We start from the raw sequence: 21,949 nt of genomic DNA, 5'->3' as shown, positions 1-21,949 counted from the left end.
ATCTTTTAAGGACATAAAAGGTGATACTGTTGTATACGTTGCCACTAATGACATTAAGAGTAGGAGATCTTGGGATTTACTTAACAAATACAATGCAATGTTAAAAAAAGTCAGTATTCAGGGTTAAAGTTGAAAGTGTCTGCAAAACTGTCCAGACATGACTGGACGGAGTATGTGATGAGAGTCTTGTCAATCAATTTAGCCCTGGTGAAATTATGCAAGGCTCATCGGGTAGAATTTTTCTCAGCATGTGTATACTTGTTAACAGAAGAGACTGCTTCTACAGGGATGGGATACACTTAAATAGATAGGGAACAAGAATTTTGATAATGCTATTGAGGCAATTTTAGGTGCATCAGAAAAACTGCTGGCTTGACCAAATATACAGACTAATAGATTAACAATAGCTGCAGCAGAAATGAAAATAATTCTTGCACTTCTTCTGCTAGAAGATGCAGTAACCTAGAAAGTAAGGTACTTGAAATTTCAAGGCCTGCTGTGGATCATCATGGAACAAAGAAAATGTGAGTAACTATATATGTGGGCTCTGTTAGGGTATCTAACAGTAATTACTTTAAGAAAATCCCAAATCGGATTTAAGTCTTTTGATGTGGGATTTACACATTTAAGTGCATTGATGTGAAATATTTACACCAATACTAGGAACATAGTATATAAATGTAACGGATTTCAAGTGCTAGTCAAGGCATCAAATGCAGAGATTATTGAATTATTGGAGAAGTGGTGTCACTCTAAGGGATTCACTATGAGTGATATACTATAAGAGACACAAAATTTGAATATGGGTTTTCTGTACAATGTGTACAGAAAAGACAGACAGATGATAGAAGATACAGGGAAGGGGGGGGGATGTATTCTTTTAGTTAAGAAGCACATTAAATCCAAGGCAGGGCATCCAGTCAACAAAGGAGGCCAGTGCAATGTTGAGTCAGTTTCATGAAACAAACACCGAGAAAAAAAAAATGAGAGGAGTCTGTCATAGGCCTAATGACTCTGATGAGTACAATGAACAACTGTACAGAAAAACAGAGTAGGCCAATAAATCAGAATGTCTTACAATGAGAGATTAGAACTTTCCGGATATTGACTGGAACTTGTGGTTTGGTCACTCATACACCAGGAAGAATTTTCTGAATTTATTGGATGACTGTTTTCTGGAGCAGCATTTTAGAGAGGTGACAAGAGAGAGTACTACTCTTGATCTCATTATCAGCAGTGATAATTCATGCATTAAGAATCTACAGATAAAAGAACTACTAGATGGCAGTGATCAAAGTGCAATGATCTATGATTTACTTAAAGATGTAACTACAAACAATGGTAAAAGGAATGGTTTTTGCTTTCATGTAGTGGTCTACCGTGGTCTCAGGAAATTTTTATATTCTACACACTGAGATCAACTAATGAGGTGAAATAATTGTAATTGTATAATTGCAGAAGCTACTAGCCCTTTCATTCTAAGAAATACAGTTCAAGGCTTAGACGTAACTGAATGTCAGATGAACTATTGAGACAAGTGGCAGAACAGAAAAGTTCATGGGATGATATATAAATTATCAGATGATATAGAAGCATATGGTAGATATAAACTAATATGCAATCAAGTTACAAAGGAGGTTAGAAAAGCCAAGGCAGGTTATAAGAAGTCTCTGGGAAATAATTCCAAAATTAGCAGCAAACCCTTCTTTACTTATATTGAGAGTAGAAGGAAGGAGTTGATGTAGATGGTTTAACTGTTGATGATCCTAACTCAAGTTGCTGAAAGGCTAAATAGGTATTTTGAATCTACATTCGCACATAAAGATTGCTTTAGGGAAGATGTGAGAAGTTTATCAAACTCTAACCTAACAGGGAGTTGAATGACTGTGTGATAACTAAGCAGAAAATGGAAGAGAAATTTTTGAAGTTAAACATAAAAAAGGCAAGTGGGGTGGATCTACCCAATTATTATTAGCTACATGGTGCAAGGAAGCCTGAGGCTTATGCTGCACCAGCCAAAAAAAAAAAATCCCGAATTACCCTGAGAGAGAGAGAGAGAGACAACAGTAGAAGGGAATCACCAAGAAAGAGAAGAATGATGATATCCAGCTCAGGACCCTGGGTGTGCCAAGCCCATACTCACCAGATGTGAGCCCTTGGGTGTATTGAGAGATGCAGCAAAGGAGGTAAGCAAGCTTTAGCCATAATTATGAGAGCATCTTTGGATTCAGGGGAGGTCCCCGGGGACTGAACATGTGTGAATGTATCCCCAATTCAAGGCCTGCTGTGGATCATCAAGGAACAAAGAAATATGTAACTACACTGGTGTTCAAAGAAAGTGCATCACTTCTTAAAATTGTAATTGTCACCTGAATTACATAAGTATATGGCAATATTTCTTATAGATTGCATCTGATAAGATTCACATGCGTAGGTGATGATGTAAAATTGAATCAGCTCTTAATTTCAGCTATATAAGCACGCTCTGCAAGAGTTGCAGTCATTCCTTGCTTGTGTCAGGATGGTGAGTTAGGTGCAGTTGACGCCATGAAGAAAGAGGTGAGGAAGGATGTTTTTCCCATCATATTGCTTATAGAGTGTTTCGTAATCAGTCAACAGCAAGTAGATTTCTTTCCAAACTCAAAAATACTGCTTCTGCTGATAGGAAAAAAAGGAACCGGATGCAAACGAGTCTCTACACCAAAACAGGACTGCGTTTTGAAGTGCTTATGCCTTAAAAACTGTAAAGCTTCTTTGAGCTGAAAAGAGAATGGGAAGAACATACATGAGTGGTAGCAAGTGCAGTAACAGTCAGAAGACGCCTCTTGAAAAATGGACTTGTAGCCCATTGTCCTAAGAAGAAGCCCCTCCTCACGCAAAAAACGAAAAAGGCCCAATTAATTTGGTGTAAGGAGCATGTCAAATGGACCCCCAAACAGTGGAAGTCAGTTATTTCCTCGGATGAAATGAAATTCAACCTGCATGGCTCCAATGGGAGATTGTTGTTGTTGTTATTTGGTTTTTAGGAGCATTAGTAACTAAGGCCATATTGCTCCGGGAATATGCGGTGCCCATCACCACCAAATCCTCCATATTTGGTGGTGACGGGCTCGAACCCCAGTCTAATCAAGAAACCGATGGGAGATAAATGATTAACCATAGACATGGTGAAGAATACCATCCAGACTGTATGGTGGCTACAGTGAAATTCCCCACCAGCCAAATGATATGGGGTGCATTGAGGTCACCTGCAGTTTATAAAAGGTTCCGTAAATGGCAATGGATACCTGGCTATATTGGAAGGCAAATTGCTGCCAACCATTAGAGACCATTTCAACCTGCCAAGTAACTGCATCTTTCAGAATGACTCTGCTCCTTGTCATTGAGCAAAAAGTGAAAGTAGGCACTTATTTATTTATTTTTGATTTTTTTAGGAGCATTAGCAACTAAGGCCATATTGCTCCGGGGATATGCGGTGGTCATTCCCTGACCTTTCCGCATCCTCCATATTTGGTGGTCGTGGGCTTGAACCCCGGTCTAATCAAGAAGTGTGTGCTGTAAGTAGACACTTCTGGTTACTTTAGCTTCATTTCTGCATTAGAGGAAGGAGTTTGTTACAGGTGAAAAAAAATGGTTGGAACAACAGTCCATTACAACTGTTAGCTGGCCAGGAAACAGCCCAGACCTGTTGGCATCGTGTGGAATCTGCAGTTGCCAGAAAGAAACCAAAGACCCTTCGTGAACTTCAGGAAGCCATAATTCGTGTTTGGAACCACAAACTATCAGTTAATTATCTTCAGAAATTGATCGTGTCAATGCCTCAATGGTGTGCTGCTGTCATCAGGGCCAGAGGCAGTTCAGCTAAATATTAGTTTGCACCTGGTGGACTTTTCATTTTGTTTTCCATTTAAAATGATAAACTGAAGCAAACTGAGGGCTTCTGATAACATTTCAGCCTTAATTGTCATGTTTACCAAAACTGTTGTATAAAGGTTGCAAATGTTGATTTTAGAATATTTTCAGAGCACCTGTCAAATATTACTTAGCTTTGCCTTAACTATTAATAAATATCTTTAATTTATATTTCTATTTCTGATGCTAGTCATTAATATAACATACCATCACGCAAAATGGTTAGAAATATGAAATTCCTTGGTGATGCATTTTCTTTGAACACCAGTGTATATATGTGGGCTCTGCACAAGTAATTAGAGACATTAGTTTAACTTCTGTTTCAGGAAAAATAATGGAGTCACTAATAAAAGAAGTAATGCAGGATCATCTAGACAAAGCTGCAATTATACGTCAGACAAAGCATTGGTTTCTTAAGGGGAAATCTTCTCTGACCAATCTGACTGGATACAATAACAACAGGATCTAGAAAAGTTGGGCAGATGGGCTGAGAAGTGGCACCTAAAGTTTAACATTAACAAATGCAAAGTACTGCATAAGGGCAGAAGTAACCCCAGAGAAACGTACCAACTGTGTGGTACTACAATCAGGGTGGTAGAGAATAAAAAAGACCTGGGGATAATTGTGTAGTCGGATATGAAGTTTTTTGAGCAGTGCAGACAGGCTACCAGATCAGGTCATGAGATACTGCCAATGACATACAGAAATTTTGCTATTAGGGAAAAGGAGGTGATTATATCTTTGTATAAGGCTATGGTCAGGCCATGCCTTGGGTATTGTGTACAGGTTTGGAGACCTCATTTTAGGAAGGGTGTAGAGTTGCTTGAGTGAGTACAGAGAGGGGCAACAAGATTGGTGAAGGAAACAAAGGGGTCCTCTTAAAAGGCTTAAGTTCTGCAAATTGCAGCATCTAGAGAATAGACACCTGCGATTTGATCTGAGTGAGGTTTATAAGGTCTTGAATGGGTTGAGCAGGCTCAATTCTGATGGGATTCTTCCTCTTGCTCAGATTACGAACCTGAGGGGACATAAATTCAAATTGAAGAAAGACAATTGTAGAACAGATATGAAATTTGCTTTTAGCCAGTGGATGGTTGATTGCTTGATATACCATCATCAATATCATTTATAAATACAGAAAACAATAATGGACCCAACACTGAACCATGAGGGACTCCACTAATAACATTAGTCCATGATGAGCAGTGTAGAGTCACATCTGATTGATTATTACTCTCTGTCTTCTCCCCCTCAACCATCCCTTTATCGATAGCAGCAACCATCCCTTTATCCATAGCAGTTGTGATCTGAAGTGCCTAAAGTCCTCTCACTTCGACCATGTACTTAGAAGAGTTGTTTGTGAGAAAAAGATCAAGCATGTTGGCTGTATGATTAGGATTGTCCGGTATTCTTGTAGGTAAATGAACAATCTGTGCAAGGTCATTAGTAATTGGAAAAGCCTCAGCATCTCGACCAGCTGGGTCAGTGTGACTAGAAAATGGAAGCCAGCTGGAGTTGTGAACATTAAAATCTCCAAGGAAAATTACCTCACTGTTAGGAAATTTGGACTGGAGAAAGTCAAATTGCAAAGAGAGGAAGTCAAAAAGCTCCAAGTGATTAGTGGAATTAGTGGAGAACGGTAGAGACAACAGATGAATTTGACACAATGAGGTAGAGAGATTTTAAGCCAGAGAAGATCAAAGAGAGGAGATTCCAAATTGCCAAGTCTCTGACAGGGAATATCAGAACTGACATATGCACAAGTACCACCTTTGAGGCGAAAGGAATCATACAGCGAATAATTTGGGCATCTGAGATGAGCAGTAGTTGAATCAACCAATAACTGAGATTCTGTCAGAAAAAGTACATGGGGTTTGGTAGACTGCAAGTGGAAAAGGACCACTGAGATTAGAATTGAGTCCATATATATTTGTGAAATGAATAAGGAAGTGTTTTGGGAGGCAATGGTATGAATTTTATGCAAAAGTAACACTTGCATAGCGTCTGCTTCTTCTTGTACCGTGAGCCAATCAACACACTTTGTCAACACAGTTTCAGCTTCACAGTGGCTAATTATATTTGTTGTTCCATCGGCACCTGCTTTTTCTTCTTCTTCAGTTTCGGAATCATCCGAAATTGTCATCACTCTTTGCACAATTTCATTGTCGTCTAAAATTTCACATCCGATGTCCACTTTGTCCATATCCAGCCAATCATTTACTTCCTCCATCAAAATATTTTTAAAATCAGGAATATTCGAACATAACTGCAAAATTTCAGTTTCTTTTGAAATGGTTTCTGTATCACTTGACTATATATTTCTGGCCACAACTGATTCCAGCTTCTTTGTATTGTTTGATCTGGAACATTATTCCAGGCATCAGCGACATTGAAAATTGCATCTTTTATAGTGTAACTTTTCCAAAACTCTATCACATCTAATTTATTATCTACCAGAATATTTGTTTGATTGAAAGTATGAAACGACGTTTCACACTTTCAATCATGCCTTGGTCCATCAGTAGAATAAGAGATGTCATGTTTTCTGGCAGAATGTGGCATGATATTTTGCCATCATTGCTTTTTAAATCACGTGTATGGGATAAGTAGGCACATTTTCCATCAGCAGCACTGCATATTGTGGTAAACCTTTTGATGCCGATCTTACACACGGTACAAATATTTTATGAAATCAATCATGAAATATATCTTGGCTCATCCATGTGGTGTTTTGTGAGAAATATTTTTATCATTATTATTATTATTATCAGCCATATGGTGCAAGGAAGCTTGAGGTTTATGCTGCTCCAGCCAAAAAAAATTTTTCTGAGTTACCCTGAGAGAGAGAGAGTGTATCAGAAGTAGAAAGGAGTCACCAAGAAAGAGAAGAATGATGATATCCAGCTCAGGACCCTAGGTATGCCAAGTCCATACTCACCAAATGTGAGCTCCTGGGGTTTTTATCTGGCAAAACATTTAAATTAATATTTTAAGTCCATACTCACCAAATGTGAGCTCCTGGGGTTTTTAACTGGCAAAGCATTTAAATTAATATTTTTAAATGATCTAGGCTTCTTTGGTTTTCCTATAACAACCAAAGGCAATTTATGACTACTGATGGCATTATAGTAATGCGATTTTTTTGCATCTTATATCCCGGTGCCATATGTTCAGTCATTGATACTGGTGTCTTCTGAGGTTGTGCCTTCCAAATTAAGGCCAGTCTCATTGCAGTTGTATATTTGGTTTTTCACCAAACTTCGATCAGCTATTTCCTTCTGTAGTTTTTCACAATAAACAGAAATTGCAGCTTTATCTACACTTAGCTTCTCACCCTTGATCAACAACTATCAAATACCATAGCAAAACTTAAATTTATCCAACCATTAGCATTAGCATTAGTTGAGGCATATGATGCAAAAAAGCAAGCCATCAGCCAAAAAAAAAACTTCCCGTTTCATCCATCCGGTCACTCCAAATGTTTGTCTAGTTCAACCTTAAATTTATTTAAGCTATCGACTTCCACAACAACAAATGGAAGTCTGTTCCAACAATCAACTACCCGCTGGCTAAAAGCAAACCTCTACAAATCTGTTCTACAAATGTTTTACCTAAGAATCTATGCCCCATCAGGTTCTTAATATGAGCAAGCAGAAGTATCCAATCAGCATTGAGCCTGCTCAAACCATTCAAGGACTTATACACCTCAATCAGATCACCTCGCAGGTGCCTAGTCTCCAGATGCTGCAACTTGCAGAACTTAAGCCTCTCTTGGTAAGAGCACCCCTTTGTTCCTCTAGCCAATCTTGTTGCCCTTTTCTGTATTAGTTCTAGCAACACTACATCCTTCCTAAAATGAGGCCTCCAGACCTGTACGCAGTACTCAAGGTGTGGCCTGACCATTGCCTTATACAACGGGATAATCAAACTCCTTGTCTCTGCTAGAAAAATTTCTATATATCATTGACAAAACTCCATGACCTGCTCTGGCAGCCCATCTACACTGCTCAGAGAACTTCATATCTGACTGCAAATTACCCCCTGGTCTTTTTCATTCTCCACCTCCCTGAGTGTAGTACAGGTCAACCATTGCTAATCTGGTTCCACTGCCAATTCGGACATAATTTCTGCGAATGTAATTTCAAATTTTCTGGCTCGGCGCACCGACCTGCAGCTACTGTTTTGGTGGCGTTTAGTTGCAGGATCCGCTGTTGGCGTGAACTCGTAAACACTCACAATCCATTCCCATTTGTTTTTCTGCATTTATTATTATAATAATCTGCTCACATTTAGCCCCAACCATGGTTCCAATGCATAAAGGAAGTGCCTCTTGTGGTGTAAAGCGCAAACACCGTACATTGTTCATAACAGATAAAGTTGAACTTCTGAAAAAACTCGATAGCAGTTTGTCTGTGAGAAGTTTCACTCTGCTTAATTTTAAATTACAGCAATTTCTCTCAGTTCCTCTTATTTTAGTAATTTTCTTTTAGCCATTCCTCTTTAGATTTTTTTTTTTTTACAACACACTTGTACAAACTTGTGGAAAAACACAACACAATATGATGGATAATACAGCGCACTAACGAACTTGTTTTCACAAAATCTCTAACAATACCGACAAACGTATTGTGATGTTTGAGAGTTTATTTTATCGCAATTAGTTTTATTGCAGCACTCACCACGTGTGCAATAAACTAATCACAAACGACCTTCGCATGTATGCCGTAATAGTGTCAAGCACATGTGGCCGACACAGCTTCTCAAGAAATAAAGTAACCTACTGGGCCACATCGGCCACATATATGCGACACAAAAAAAAAATTTTTTTTTTTTTTTTTTTGATATTTTAAACGAAAAAATGACAACAACACTGACATTACAATATTTATTTTAGAATTACTAAGCAAATTATTTGCTAAATATTTTTTGGCCCCTGGGGAATTTTTTTTCTTAAACTAGCTTGGTATTCAACGAGTTAAAGGTAGGATAAGGTGGTTAGCTGTTGATTTGCTAATCTAACCACTGGTGATCCAGCAAACTCACTAATCTGGCACCCCACAGGTCCCAACGCTGCTGGATTAGTGGTTGTCGACCTGTACCACAATTGGTATGATTCTCTTGCGTTACTGCTACCCATATGCAGTACTTTGCATTTGTCAATGTTAAACTTTAGTTGCCACTTCTCAGCCCATCTGCCTAACTTTTCTAGATCCTGTTGCAGTAGCATACTATCTTTACTGTCATTAACAACCCTGCCAACCTTTGTATCATCTGCAAACTTCAACATTAAGCCTGATGTACCTTCATCGATATCATTGATAAATACACAAAACAACAATGGGCCCAGCACCAAACTCTGGAGGACTCTACTAATAACATTACTCCATATAGAGCAGTGTCCATTTATTACCACCCCGTGCTGTCTCTCACTGAACCATCCCTTTTATCCATTGCAGCAACTTGCCCTTAATGCCATTCTGCTCCAAATTGTAAAGCAGTCTTCCAAGTGCAACAGTATCAAAAGCTTTCCTGAAATCCAAGCATATGATATCAAAATTATTTTTTGCATCCAGTTTCTTTGTGACTACATCGTAGTATCCAATCAAATTGGTCAGACAAGACTTTCCCCTTAGCAAACCCATCCGATGCTAGCTTTGAATGAAGGATCTCCGCCTAGTTTTTTATTGATTTCAATGGCTTTCTTGATTATTATAGGTCCCAACAATGGAATTCCTTGGCTATGTTTTTGAACAAACCATTGAAACGTTGCAATATCCAATTTTTCATTTTTAGCAAGCTTCATTGTTTTATGGCTTACAACATTACTGTCAGTGGTTTCCATTTCCGACACGTGGTTTTCAATTTTGTCTGCATCATACTTTGTATCATTTACTGTTGTTCTTCCTATTCCATAAACCGAGGCTATACTTGTAGTACTTTCACCTTTTCTTAGACGATTGATTATTTCAATTTTTTGTGATAATCTCAATACTACTTGCTTATGTTTCTCTGTCATTTCAATGGGTTTACTAAATGAAAATTATTAAATATGAAACAAGAGGTTAAAGTACAACCATATACAGTGAGTTGTAAACAAAGACTGAATGACACATGGCACCAATATCACAATGCATTACGGCATAGTGAGGTTCAGTGACGGTTAACAGAGACCGACTGTACATAGGGTGACGGTCGATCGAAGTTCTACTGTATTAATCTCAAGTGGTAGAAAAGTGGTTATTACAACAATTAATTTTCATAATTCATTTCATTACTTAATAACAATATTTAATAAACTGCTTTCACAATGAAACTGCCTTCTGTCATCTGTCAAAATATCTCACTCCATGTCTGATGATGATGTGTGTACTGTTGTTAGAGCACACATCATCAGATATGGAGTAAAAATGGCAACAAAACACACATCTACATTTTAAAAAAATAAATTTTTTTTTTTTTTTTTTTTTAGTTTTCCAAGTTTAATAAAAGGATGTAATAAAGATTTTGACAAAAATCTTTGTTTTAAAAGCATATAAATCGTACAGTTCTGATGAGCAGTTTAAACCAAAAGTAGTTAGCAATCTCTAGAAAAAGCTGATAGTAGATAGCCTTAACCACATCTTTATTATAGTTCTGGTCACATGAAATAACTTCATACAGTGCTGCACTTGTCCAGTTCTGAATTTTACCAATAGCTCTCCAAGATCTATAATTCAGCAAACCATGTGGGGGTGTCCCCCACATGGTTTGCCGAATTATTGTTTGTTGATTGCCCACATCACTGGGAAATCAAGTCATTCAGTTGATCATTTCCTAATTAATCTATGAAAAATGAGAGTGCATAGTAAAGGTGGCATGTTTTTTCTTAAGAAATATGAATACAAAAAGGGGTCGAAAGTCGAGGCTACTAGTGACGGTCGTGTTCAAAGCCGCTAAGTGGATTTTTCTTATTTATTGATTTGAAATTATTGATTTAAATTGAAACTTTTGATTTAAATTTAGTAGTATAACATTATTTTGTGATTTTTTGATTAATTTGGTGTATTTATTCTTTACTCGGCCTTGTAAAAGTATCGGTAAGGGTTTCCACGTGTTCGTAACTGCCGTTACCGTTAGTAACTTTCCCGCCATTGTGATACCGTACTAGATATACCGTAGGTTATATACCGTACTAGATAGCGTTAGTTGAACTTCGTTAGCAGTTAAATTGTACGTTTAAATAAATACATATAACGACTTAGATTACAAACGTAATATAATTAATAACATAACATAATTAATTAATAAATTAATAGAATCATGACTCAGACCAGAGCAGCAAAGCAAAAGGCTCAAGCTAATGGAAGTGCTGTGGCTCAGAGCAGAACTGAGGGGGGCAGTTGTCCTCTGACTCACAGCCTTATAAAATGCACTGTTTGCTTGATGTTTGCAGAGCAATCGGGTACGGGACATGATACTGCCAAGGCGGATGTCTTTGTGTGTGCGCGATGCAAGGAGTGTATCGATATCAGGCAACAACTCGGCATTCTTGTGGGCCTATATGAGAGCTTGAAGGACAGGGCGGATGCCCTCGAAGAAACTAAATTGAGGGGCCCATCAAGCTCTCAGCTGCCCACATCAACGCCAGAGCTTGCACTTGGGCATCGCGTGACACAGAGGCAACCCCTAGGGCAGAATGCGCTGGTCCCGAAGGAACTAGTAGTTGTTGGTGACTCTATTGTCAGGGAAACGGGGAACATGCTTTGTAAAAAAGATAGGTGGAACAGGACCAGGGTATGTCTGCCAGGGGCAAAGGTTGATGACGTTGTAGAGCGAATATCATCTTTTAAGGGCACAAAAGCTGATATAGTTGTACACGTTGGCACTAATAATATTAAGAGTAGGAGACCGGCAGAATTACTTAACAAGTACAGGTCACTGTTGAACAAAAGCCGAGAATTAGGGTTGAATTTGAAAGTGTCTGCAATTCTGCCCAGACACGATAGGAGGGAGTATATGATGAGAGCCTTGTCGATCAATTCGGCCCTGGAAAGATTGTGCAAGGCTCAAGGGGTAGAATTTTTTTCAGCCTGGACTGTACTTGTTAACAGGAGAGATTGCTTCTACAGGGATGGGATACACTTAAATAGAAAGGGTGCAAGAATATTTGCTGATGCTATCGAGGCAGCGTTAGGTGGGTCGGAAAACTGCTAGCTTGGGGGGAGACAAAGACCAATAGATTGAGAGTAGCCACTGGCAGAGGTGAAAGAGATTCTTGCACTGCTTCTATTAGAATGAGCAGAAGCCTGAAAAACAAGATGCATGGTATTTCAGAGACTGCTGGGAGCCATTGCGGTACAAGTAAACACATGGGTTGTGTTAGGGTAGCTAAGAATAGAAACAGGTGCAGGTATACTTGCGTGTACACCAATGCTAGGAGTTTAGTAAATAAATTTGATGAATTTGAGGTATTGCTCAAAACATCGAAGGCAGATATTGTTGGGATATCAGAGACGTGGTGTCACACAGATATAAGGGATGCAGAACTGCAATTTGGGGAGTACAACGTCTACAGAAAGGATAGACAGGATAGGAAGGGAGGAGGGGTTATGCTATTAGTTAAGAAACACATAAACACCACGGAAGTGAAGCCAGTCGACATCGCTGGACAGTGCAGTGTGGAGTCAGTTTGGTGTGACATAAACATTGGGAGATCAAAATTGAGAGTAGGAGTGTGCTATAGGCCTAATGACTCTGATGAGTATAATAAGGAACTGTACAGGGAAATAGAGTGGGCCAGTAAATCAGAGTGTCTTATAATGGGAGATTTTAATTTCCCAGATATTGACTGGAATTTGGGGGCTGGTTACTCACACACTAGCAGGACTTTTGTGGATTTATTGGATGATTGTTTTCTACATCAGCATGTTCGGGAGGCAACTAGAGGGAGTAATATTCTTGATTTGATTATCAGCAGTGATTCTTCATGCATTAAGAATCTGCAGATAAATGAACCACTAGGTGGCAGTGATCACAGTGTGCTGAAGTGGAATTTACTCAAAGAGGTAACTACCATTAGGGGTAAAGGGAAGGGTTATTGCTTCCGTAAAGGTGACTACGATGGACTGAGACAGTATTTAAATTCTATACAGTGGGACCAACTGATGATGTTACCAACAGCAAATTCAAAACGGGAAGCATTCAAAGAACTTATCTTGGAAGCTACTAGGCTTTACATACCAACTAAGAAATATTGTTCACGGTTTAGGCCAAAATGGATGTCAGATGAACTAATGAGGCATATGGCAGAGAAGAAAAATGCATGGGATACATACAAATTAACACATGACACAGAAGCCTATGATAGATACAAGTTGATATGCAACCAAGTTACAAAGGAGGTTAGGCAGGCGAAGGCAGATTACGAGAAATCCTTGGCAAGGGATGCAAAGAAAAACAGCAAAGAGTTCTTTACTTATGTAAACTCTAGAAGGAAGGGGATGAATCAGATTGGTCCACTTGATATTGATGGGTCAAGTGTTGATGATCCTGTTCAGGTAGCTAACAAACTAAATGAATATTTTGCATCGACATTCACACATGAGGAGTTATTCAGCGAGGGGAATGCCAGAGGAGTATTCAACTCTAGCAGTAAGCTACAGAATCTTGAAATAACTGGGAGTAAAGTGGAGGAGAAACTGTTGAAGATAAACACAAGAAAGGCACCCGGGGTGGATGGGATCTATCCAGTTATATTAAAGGAGGCAGCAAAGGAAGTAAGCAAACCCTTAGCCATAATTATGAGAGCTTCCTTGGACTCAGGGGAGGTACCCATAGACTGGAAATGTGCAAATGTGACCCCAATTCACAAAGGAGGATCAAAGGCTAACACAAGTAATTATAGACCTGTGAGCTTAACTTCTGTTCCAGGAAAATTAATGGAGGCACTGGTTAAAGAAGCACTGCAGGATCATTTAGACAAGACTTCAGTTATAGCTCAGACACAGCATGGTTTTGTTAAGGGGAAGTCTTGCCTGACCAACTTGATTGGATACTATGATGCAGTCACAAAAGAACTGGATGCAGGGAATAACTTTGATATTATATACTTGGATCTTAGAAAGGCTTTTGATACTGTTGCACATGGAAGACTGCTACACAAATTGGAGCAGTGTGACATTGGAGGCAAATTGCTGCTATGGATAAAGGGGTGGTTGAGGGGGAGAAGACAGAGAGTGGTAATCAATGGACACTGCTCATCGTGGACTGATGTTATTAGTGGAGTCCCTCATGGCTCATTGTTGGGTCCATTATTGTTTTCTGTATTTATAAATGATATTGATGATGGTATATCGGGCTTAATGTCCAAGTTTGCAGACGATACAAAGGTTGGCAGGGTTGTCAAGGACACTACTGACACTATGCTGCTGCAACAGGATCTGGAAAGGTTGAGCAGATGGGCTGAGAGGTGGCAAATGAAGTTTAACATTGACAAATGTAAAGTACTACACATGGGAAACAGCAACCCCAGAGCAACGTATCAACTCTGTGGTACTACACTGACAGTGGTAGAGAATGAAAGGGATTTGGGGGGTGGTTGTGCAGGCAGATATGAAGTTCTCTGAGCAGTGCAGACGGGCTGCAAGAGTAGCTCATGGAGTATGGTCAATGATATACAGGAATTTTTCCAGCAGGGATAAGGAGGTGATTATTCCATTGTATAAGGCAATGGTCAGGCCACACCTAGAGTACTGTATACAGGTCTGGAGGCCTCATTTCAAGAAGGATGTAGAGCTGCTGGAACGAGTACAGAGAAGGGCAACAAGATTAGTGAATGGAACAAAGGGGTGCTCTTACGAAGAAAGGCTTAAGTTTTGCAAATTACAGTGTCTGGAGACTAGGCACCAGCGAGGTGATCTGATAGAGGTGTATAAAGCCTTGAATGGTTTAAGCATGCTCAATGCTGATGGGATTCTTCCTCTAGCTCAGAAAAATCACCTGAGAGGGCATAAATTCAAATTGAGGAAAGACAGATGTAGGATAGACGTGCGGAAATTTGCCTTTAGCCAGCGAGTGGTTGGTTGGTGGAACAGACTGCCATCCCTTGTGGTGGAGGTTGATAGCCTAAATAAGTTTAAGGCTCAGCTGGACAGGTATTTTGAACGAACAGAGGGGTGAAGTGGAAGTGTTTTTTTTTTTTTTTTTTTTGGCTGATGCTGCATAAGCTTGCTTTCTTGCATCAAATGCCTCTACTAATGCTAATGCTAAAGTGACTACAGTAAAACCTCTCTCAGACATATGGGCTGATTAGGCTCTCATCAAAATGGGTGTAAGACGATTTGCTGTAAGACAATAAGCTCTATGCATCACTTCGATGCACAACATCAAAGACAATTAGTAGCTATGAAAATTCCATCACAGAGAACAAAAATTAAGAAAATCAATGAAGTAACAGGTTCGGGAAATCTAGAAAAATTTTGATCTAAAAAGCACCCTAATTTCTTTATATTAAGTCTCCGTACAAATACCCTCTTGGATAGCTACCTTACCATGTCGCTTGTAAAAGGACTTGATTTGAATCCTATCAGGATGAGAAGATTTTTTTTTGTGTGTGCATTTCCCACCCCCACCACTACTGAGTAACTCAGGTTTTTTTTTTTTTTAAATCAAGCAAACCAACAATATGACACATGAAATTCATAACCATTATGCACAGATATCTTGTGGCTTTAACTGCTTGGTGCAAAAATAAACATCCTTTTAACTACCCTCCTCCATGCTACCAAGTGTTTTCTGGCTTCAGAGGTATCTAGGTGCTGCCATAAGCCACAGGGAAAACGGCTTACTGGGCCAGACCACCATCTTTCCCTGTAGGAGATCCAGACTCCTCCACAATGCCCAGGGAGTTTGTTCCCTTTCTGTCCCCTTTTGATGCTCCTGCCCTTAACCACAATATTAGCCCACCATTAACTTTAACTGCTTTTCAATAAAAATATAACACAGGTTATGCAAAATGAATATCAGAAGATGTGCATTAACCAGCTCTACTTTTTGGTAGATGAACAACTTACCCTCACATATATTTCCTAAAAATACAACATACAGAAGTGAAAGTAGAGTGTAAAAAAGTTTTCTTGTTTTACAATCTGTAACCTGTCTGTGACACTTTTTTATAGGATCTCTATAAGTAGAAATGTGCATTAAAAAAAACAAAAGTGGATAGTGTGCTCTATCAAAAATATAAATAACTTCACTAAATTACAGTACAGCATTTAAAAAGTTTACACTCTTGGTCTTGCTTATTCATATGAATTCTTACAAAGAATTCAGTGAATGGTTATACTCACAAAGTTGTTATAACTATCTCATTTGTCATTCAGCAAACTGTCATATACAATAAAATGTCATGCACCTCATCACATAGACTGAAACGTCATGTGCCAAATCATCTCATACACTTAACTATCATACACTAAATTGTTACCAAACTGTCATACAATAAATCATCTTTCACTAAACTGATGTGGACCTGGGTCAATTTAATGGGCTATGTGGGGATATGGCCATTTGTCTGATAAAAACCAACTGTCCATTTAGCTCAAAGAAACACACATATCCACCAAAGTTACTATAACATTAAAAATAATAAGAAATAAAAATATATATGTAATATGCATTTTACTAAACTTACCAGTTGTGGAGAGAAGAGTTATAAATATTTTGCCATGCCACATAATCTCAAATCAGATTAAAGATTATTAAGAGTCCAAAAAGCTTTGAATATCTTCACTTGGAGGTTTAGATAAAACCCTCCTCGTATGTGACCCACTTGGCAGGCCGATGGAAGGTGATAGTAAGGAAAATCCTGGCTCCCTGGCAGTGAAAATATTTTAACTTGATATTAAATACTATTACATTATTGGTACAGGATAAACTCTATTAAGTACCAATAATGTAATAGTATTTAACATTATAAACCAATAATAACCTATGGATCAGAATCATGGGTAGTGCAGGAGAAGGATATTATCAGAATGCAAGCAATGGAAATGAAGTTGTTTTCTGAGGGGTGTGTGTGTAGAACGACCAGAAGAGATAGAGTAAGAAATGAGGCTATTCAGAATAAAGCAGGAGAAGAACAACAAGAAATGATTGAGAAGAACAGACTAAGCTGGTTTGGTCATGTAAAGTGTATGGAAAATAACAGACTGCCAAAGAGGATGGAAGGAGCTGGAGAGAGAGAGAGAGAGAGGGGGGGGGAATGGTGGAAAGCTAGAGGTAAATGGAAAAATCTGGTTTTCTTATCGACCCGACAAGAAATTGAATGATAAAGGATAAGCAAATAAATAAGTTAAATGCTATTACACACAAAAAACATGAAATCCTGGTTCAAATGGATGCTATCTATTATTTCTGAAGTCCATTAAAAGATTTATTGTATATGCAGGACTACATTTTACACTTCATTGAAATCAGAAAGACCTGGAAGGCACATGGGAGGTATATAAGGCTTGCAAAGACATTTTGCAGCTACTGATTTCAATTTTTTTTTGAAATTTCAAAAAAAAAAAAAAAAACTTTGATTACATTGATCCTTGTGATTACTGACAGGGTAAGGCTCTGGAAAACAAAGTCTTTATAAGATTTCAGTTCTATCTATTACAGGGAGTTTTTTTTTCCCGATTTTGTATTTTACATTTCAATATTTCATACCATTTGAAAGCACCTGCCATAAAAGGATCATTCTATCATTCAGCATTGGATACTTAATAATATTAGATACTTGAACAGTTAAATGTTCAAGGATCTAATATCCAAATAAAGAAAGATAAGAACAGTTTATTCTTACACTAAAATACTCATAGAATAATAATGCCTTGCATATATACATACAACTTTCAAAAATAAATTAATACCTTTAAAGCTTCATAATTGTTTCTTTCAACAGCTCTGTGAAGTGCAGTTCGCCCATCTTTACTTCTAAAATCTAATAATGCCCCTCCATTTACTAGTGCCATGATTACTTTAGCAGGTTGCTTTAATCCTGATGCAACAGAAAGTGGGGTTTCTAACAGAAGAAAAATTTGAGTGTTAAGAAACAAGTCTATATTGTGTTACGAAATGATAAAAATAAATCAAAACTATAAAACTTTAAAAAAGTCTCCAAATCAAAAAGAGTCTCCATTCAAAAAAAAAAAAAAAACTGTAATGTGAAATTAGTCTAATATAATTTTAAAGATCCTTTTGAAATTTCAAAAATGATCTTTATCAATTTTTTTGCATAAATATATAACAGCATCATTTGGCATATAACATAGTCATTTAAACACCAAATAATAAAAAATCTGGTTAAAAAAAATAAATTTTCAATATGAACCACCATTTCCATGGCTTTGTTAACATTTCCTGTATGAGAGGAGTGGAGCAAGCATCCAATCTCCTCTCATAAAGCTGCAGCCAATTCTCTGCTTGAACCTAAGACAACTTGTTCTGGCTTTCAATTGTTGTTCCAAAACATCCCAAAGATGTTCATAGGCAGGCTCTGGCTTGAAATGGAAGCTCACCATACTGTTTTCCTCAAATCACTGTTGTACACTACCCTTTATATACAGGTCAATGCAAAATTGTACCAAATGCCACAGAAATTTGCTGCATTCATGGTTTCAGTTATGACAAAAGTGTGTAATATCTACACCACATGAAACAGTCCTGCACCATCACAATATTAAAAAAAGGAGGGGATGCTCTGTTCCCTTTTTTTTTAACATCCCAACACGTTATAATGATCTGTGTGGTAAGTCCCGACCAATTTCTCACCCAATGCTATTTTATATTTGTTATAACAGCCTTGATAACAAGATAATGCAGTGCATTATCTTGTTTTTAATAATTTTATTATAATATAATATAATATAATAATATTTTACAAGCTCTAGATAGTGAGGTGTGTCCTAAGAGACTGACATCCCTAAGAGAACATTGTTCATCATTCTGAAAGATTGAAAAAAGATTGAGAGATCAGAGAAATCTGTTATGCAAAGTATGATAAAAAAAAAAAGGTGAAGTAACTGGATCTTGAAAATTTACATGGAAATTTACACTTTAAAGGACTAATGATAATGCATTTAAAAAATTTTTCCACAGATAAAAATCTCATAAAAACTAAGGAAAAATCATTTGCACATCAGATGAATACTGAAAATTTCAAGTCTTCCAAATGGATGGTTCCAGAAAATTAAGATTCATCTTAGGCTGCTTTTCAAAAAAGTATGCGGTGGAACATCAAGCTGTCAACATTGAAAATATGAAGGAATAAAAGGAGAGAATTGTTTTTAAAAAATGTTTTGTTGACATACAGCCAGAATGATAACTTCATTGTAGAAGAAACTGGACCTTTTTTTTAAAGTTTCTACTAGACAAGACACATTTAAAGGTGAGAAATATAGTGGGGAATAAAAGACAAAACAACGTTTTCCTAGTGGAAAACACTGAGAAGCTTCCTCTCTTAATCACTGGGAAAATCCCAGAAATCCTGATGCTTTAAAGGCATGAAGACATTGCCTGACTATGTATTGAGCAAACTAGAAGGCTTGATGTCATTAAAAATCTACAAAGAATGATCAGAGATAGATTGTGAGATGAGCGAGGAGAATTGAAAAATTTTTGCTGTTTGTGGATATCTGCATCCCTCATTACAGTCCTGCACTAGGTTGGGGGCCTCTGGGTTACCCACAGTGTGGGTTGTCTTCTGACATTTTGCAGTTTGTAGGTCAGATGTGGTTTTTAGTTTTTGAATATAAATAATTTAATACAGTAATACTAATAATTAATATATCATTTTATAATGTAACTTATTTATTTTATTTTTTCATTTTTTCTAAGTAACAGTGTTTACTAAATTATCAGGTGTGTATTTTTTTTTTTTTTTTGGGTGATTCGTGAATTATACACAATGCTACTCCACTACTGATACCTTTATAAATTTATTAAGGGTGATTAGCATTCTAGATTTAAATTTATTATTTTTTAATCCCCCTCAACATCACAATGCTAGATAAGAAAAGTAGATGAAAAATCGAGATTCATAAATGTCCATTTTTCAATTTCTGAATTATTTCTGATTTTACAATGTTGTTGTTGTTATTGTTTTGCTTCTGATTATGAAATTTGCACTCAATGCTTCACAATTAGAAACTGAATCAACACTAAAAATGAAATCTTTCAGCACAAAACTGAAAGAAAAACATCATTAAAAGTTTCCAAAAAATTGCAGATTAAAACAACCCTAACATAAGATTGTATTTACCATAGTAAATTCAAAATTATTGTATAATTTAAGTAGCTTATCATCATACATACAAAAATCATCCACATTTCTATTTTCACTGTTTATTAAAATCATTTTTACAATGGCACATTGGTAACTTAGGCCATAATGCACCAAGTCCAATGATTAACCCCAGGGGCTCACATCTGGTGAATATGGGTTTGGCACACCCAGGATTCTGAGCTGGATATCATCATTTTTCTTTTTCTTGGTGCTTCTCTCTCCTTCTCTCTCTCTCTCTCTCTCTTTTTCAGGGTAGAAATTTTTAAGAAACTTTTTCTTAGAAATTGTTTTTGGCTGGTGCAAAAAAAGCCTCAGGCTTCCTTGCACCATAAGGCTAATATAAAGTAGACCTTCCCAACCGGTGTGCCGCTGCACATTATGTGCCACAGAATGATTACCGGTGTGCCACAAGAGATTTAATTTTATAAAATTTTCATTGTAATAAAAAATCAAATCCAATTTGTACAACCATTCGAAATTTTATTATACGAAAAGATATAAGAGCCTAATTAGATTGAATTGTGACATCGCTAACTGGATATAGCTGTGTGCCATTTCCACCAGCCACTGATTTTAGTTTATAAGCACTTCAGTTTAACCTTTGTTGGAAGTATAAAAATCACATTTTCTTTTTTTTTCTTTTTTTTATATATTTCCTCCTTTTTTAACTTAAATTTGAAAAATAATATCTTTTTAATACAAGGCAAAAAATGATTTGAATCATTTCTTATGCAAGAAAGATAATCAGAAAATCAGTGGAACACTTTAAATACACATGATAATGTTTTTTTTTTTTTTCTCTTATCTTTGATAAAAATCCATTTTTACATGAAAATCGAGTTTGATATCACCGCTTAAAGGCAAAAAAATAAGATTTTACTTACTTTAGTTACGATTTGTTTTTTGTTTTGCCTATTGGTTTTTTCAAATTATTTTGGACCAGCTTTCACATTTTTCTACTGAAAAGATATACGTACTCATATAATAAGTTATCGCTTACTTTTAGAAATAAAAATCAATGTTTATATCTAAAAACAAATATTTATTCAAAATATATTTATTAAATTGCTTTTAAGTACTTTATATTTAACCTATAAATTACTAATTAAGATCATAAGAGTGATAAAGCTGTATGTCCTAAAGTTATTATTAAAAACTATAAGAGGAAACCTCATACCTTTATCTAGCACCGCAATTCTCTCAACCCTCAACAGGTCAAGAATTATGTGATTATATGATTATATGAATAAATGTTCCATATTTAATATTAAATTAACTCAATTACAAAGACTACATTTACAGCGTTTTAGACTCCCAGGTAGCAAGTACAGCTTGTCTGGCATATCTGAGAGAATGTCTGTGACAACCTCAAGGACCAATTAATTAAATCATGCTTAATTAACTTAATAGGCTATTTTGTCACAGTTACTCATAAGCTGGATTTAGGGAATAATTTTGATATAGTTTATTTGGATTTTAGCAAAGCATTTAACTTGGTCCCCCATATGAGGTTGCTGTATAAGCTTGAACAGGTAGAGATTACTGGTAAGATTGTAATATTGATTGCTATGTAGCTGCAGGGCAGAAGGCAGAAGGTTGTGATTAATGGATATTCTTCAAATTGGTATAACATCAGGAGTGGGGTCCCTCAACGACTGATTCTTGGACCACCGTTCCTTCTCATTTTCATAAATGACATCGGCAAAGGGGCAGAAAGTGTGATGTCAA

The 21,949-nt window shown here is 37.1% G+C and overlaps 1 protein-coding gene across 1 annotated transcript in view; it reads right to left on the bottom strand.

Moving 5' to 3' along the window:
- LOC150074965 (uncharacterized) overlaps positions 1-21,949 on the bottom strand; it is a 658,991-nt gene that overhangs the window by 464,567 nt on the left and 172,475 nt on the right. The window contains exon 7 of the mRNA XM_090389013.1: positions 17,808-17,959. Within this exon, the coding sequence (XP_090245139.1) occupies positions 17,808-17,959 (152 nt within the window). The remainder of the gene's footprint in view (positions 1-17,807; positions 17,960-21,949) is intronic.

This window comes from Mastigoproctus giganteus, chromosome 14 (assembly GCF_048544385.1).
Source record: "Mastigoproctus giganteus isolate SK-2022 chromosome 14, ASM4854438v1, whole genome shotgun sequence".
Taxonomy (NCBI): Eukaryota; Metazoa; Arthropoda; class Arachnida; order Uropygi; family Thelyphonidae; genus Mastigoproctus; species Mastigoproctus giganteus.
This window is presented reverse-complemented; position numbering and strand designations above follow the sequence as displayed.